This window comes from Herpailurus yagouaroundi, unplaced genomic scaffold (assembly GCF_014898765.1).
Source record: "Herpailurus yagouaroundi ecotype Mexico unplaced genomic scaffold, PumYag 182, whole genome shotgun sequence".
Classification (NCBI taxonomy): Eukaryota; Metazoa; Chordata; class Mammalia; order Carnivora; family Felidae; genus Herpailurus; species Herpailurus yagouaroundi.
The window spans coordinates 36,505,751-36,508,527 of NW_024412413.1; the positions used below are offsets into that span (position 1 = coordinate 36,505,751).

Consider the following 2,777-nt stretch of genomic DNA (forward strand, 5'->3'; position numbering starts at 1 on the left):
AGAAGAAGAAGAAGAAGAAGAAGAAGAAGAAGAAGAAGAAGAAGAAGGGTGTTTTGTGAAAATTTGAATGTATCACACGACTGTGAATAAGTTTTTTGTGTGTAAGGAGTAATAATCTAATTTACTAGACTTCTGTTTAATAGAAGCACAAATTTTCATTTCTCAACAGGTCCCTGAAATATCAGTTACAATATTAACATTTTACTTACCCATCATGTTGTACAAGCTCTGTGGGGCAAACTGCCTTGGCATTTTCTGAATTGCTTCCTTGTATACACTAAGGGCATCCTAATTTAGGAAACAAAAAAGAGACAAAGTACAGTGATATGCACTACAAATAAAATAATAACATCCCTCCAAAATCAAAACCTTCCACTGCTATCTCTAAAAGTTTCATTAGAGGAAAATGATTGAGCTATCTTTTGGTAGCATAACTACCTTAATTCCATGAATGAAAATATTCAACCCAGTTAGTAGAGATAGGCCATATAAAAATGTAATTTAATGAGAAGTCAATGTTATCAATGCTCTTTCATCTTAGGGTAGGTTCTCCAGTTCATGTAGATTATTCAGTTAAAAAATAGTAAAATTCACATTTGGAAATTACCCATAGTCATCTAAAATCTGTAGTTACTTCAAGTCAAGCAACCAGGTAGGATCTAAACAAAATAGTGACTAACAAATCTTCTGGCTACTGAGATCCACTGAGTTTATAAAATGCATTTATTTAAAAAGTTGTATCTTCATCCTTATACTGCAGTCTTAATACATTGTATAAGAGTACGGATTTGAGAGAGCGAAAGGGAAGGAGGAGTGATAGTAAATGTGAGAGAAGAAACCCAGACAGGCATGCTGCATGGAAAATTAAGGGTACACACACCTCCCAGCTTCCTGTACAATGTCCTGTCTCCATTGCTTTTCCTCTCATCCCAATTAAAAATATAAAATTAATTTTCATCTTAGTCCTATTATAAAAAGAAATAAGTGGGTAGGATTAACATCAAATCCCTTCCTTAATACTCAGAGCACAAGCAATGTATTTTTTTTTTTTAACATCAAACAGTGGAGATAACAATAACAATGTGTCTTGGAGCATAAAATCAAAGAGAAGACAGGCAAATAAGCTTAAGAAACTATGTTATTTCTCTTTCTAGAGGAGTCACAATTGCTCCGAGAAAGTCACAGTAAAGAAATCTTAAGTGTTGTGTAGCAGACATTCTTTTCCAACTGAATTTCACAATTCTTTTAATAAAAACTCATATTAACTTCTTAAATGATCATAGTGTCCCTGCAATGAGATCTTACGCTAGAAAACATGGAGACTAGGTCAAGCACAAGGGGGAAGGAAAAAGGCAGAGGTTTTGGCCTGACCTCATAATGTCCCTGTTCATGATAGAGTTTTCCCAGGTTGTACAGACAGCTGGTAACTGAGCTCTTATGTGCATGAGGGTCCTTTAGATTTTCATCAGGGATCTCGGAGCACTTTAGGAACGTGCGTCGGGCTTCTTCTGTCTTTCCTTGGTTCATTAGAATAATACCGGTGTTTAAATATGCAGCTGAGGGAAAAAAAAAAGGGAAATACAAACGTGAGAAGATGATGCACTCTGTGACTACAATAAAGTTATACTTACTGCCACCCAATTTCTATGGATTATTTCTGATTTTATAAGAAAACCAAGATAAATACTTAGGGAACAAACATATACGTAAAAATAACGCAATAATGAGTGCAGGTGTCAGTGAAGAAACTATGAATAGTCATTGCCCTCACAGAGCTCAAAATATTTTGAGCTTAAACGCTAGAGGACTAAAAGTTGTATTCATCTTAATACATTAAAAATGATAAATGGATATCAAACATGATTCAATTGAGAGAGATCTATTTGTGAGAGGCTTATAATCCACCTGGTAAATATTCAGAAATGGAAACAGCATGTTTTTTTCTCTCTGAGGCTGTAACTCATCAAGATAATTTTCATGGATAAAGAAGGAAAGAAAGAGGTGTTTTAAAACAACTTGAATGTTACTTACAAGCCAGCGTAGGCCTGCTTCCGATCGCCAATTTGTAATAATGCAGTGCTTCCGCAAACCTGCTGTTCTCCTGTAGAAGTAACCCTCTGCAGGAGGAAAATAGAAATTTGGAGGACTGCATTACTATACATAAAACCACAAATCTGTATTTTGTATTTCAAAAATAAAAATGGTTAGAGGGGCTATACAAATGCTGACCTGGTAGTATAAAAATAAATTCTAAGTAGAAGGAAATGATTCCTCAGGAGAGAAAATACTGGAGAGGTATCAGCTACATTTATGTTGCATTAGAAAGTATTAAGAAGTATTTTCAAAAAGACCTTTACTCCCAGTGAACTTTTCCCTTTCCAGCAGCTTTCCTCTCCCATTGGAATGACCCACCACCTGGATTTCTTCTTGGAGCATGCACAATTTTTCAGCACTTCAGAAAGGAAACTTGTCTAAGGCAACACACACACACACACACACACACACACAAGAACATGAGATGCCTCTCTGACTAGCCATATTACTGGGGAAATATTGGTCCGTGACTGCCTGAGAAACAAAAGGTAATATGGGTCAACAGGAAAAAGAATTTAATCAGATACTATACAGGAAGAGAGAAAAAAGACTGAAGGTTACCCACATTGTTATTTCCTTATTTTCTGGATTTGGTTAAATAAGTCTGAATTTCAGAACACTGGGAAAATTTCACTTCGCTGTTGTGAGACACGACATGCTTTTGTCTACAGACCCCTAAACCC

General features: G+C 35.8%; 1 protein-coding gene across 2 annotated transcripts in view; it reads right to left on the reverse strand.

The window, feature by feature from the left end:
* The window catches only part of TMTC2 (transmembrane O-mannosyltransferase targeting cadherins 2), a 411,733-nt gene that overhangs the window by 153,744 nt on the left and 255,212 nt on the right, over nt 1-2,777 (reverse strand). For both annotated transcript variants that reach the window (XM_040491302.1, XM_040491301.1), the window contains exons 5-7: nt 2,032-2,117; nt 1,372-1,556; nt 210-288 (exon numbers count right to left, since the gene is read on the reverse strand). In XM_040491302.1, coding sequence (XP_040347236.1) covers nt 210-288; nt 1,372-1,556; nt 2,032-2,117 — 350 coding nt within the window. The remainder of the gene's footprint in view (nt 1-209; nt 289-1,371; nt 1,557-2,031; nt 2,118-2,777) is intronic.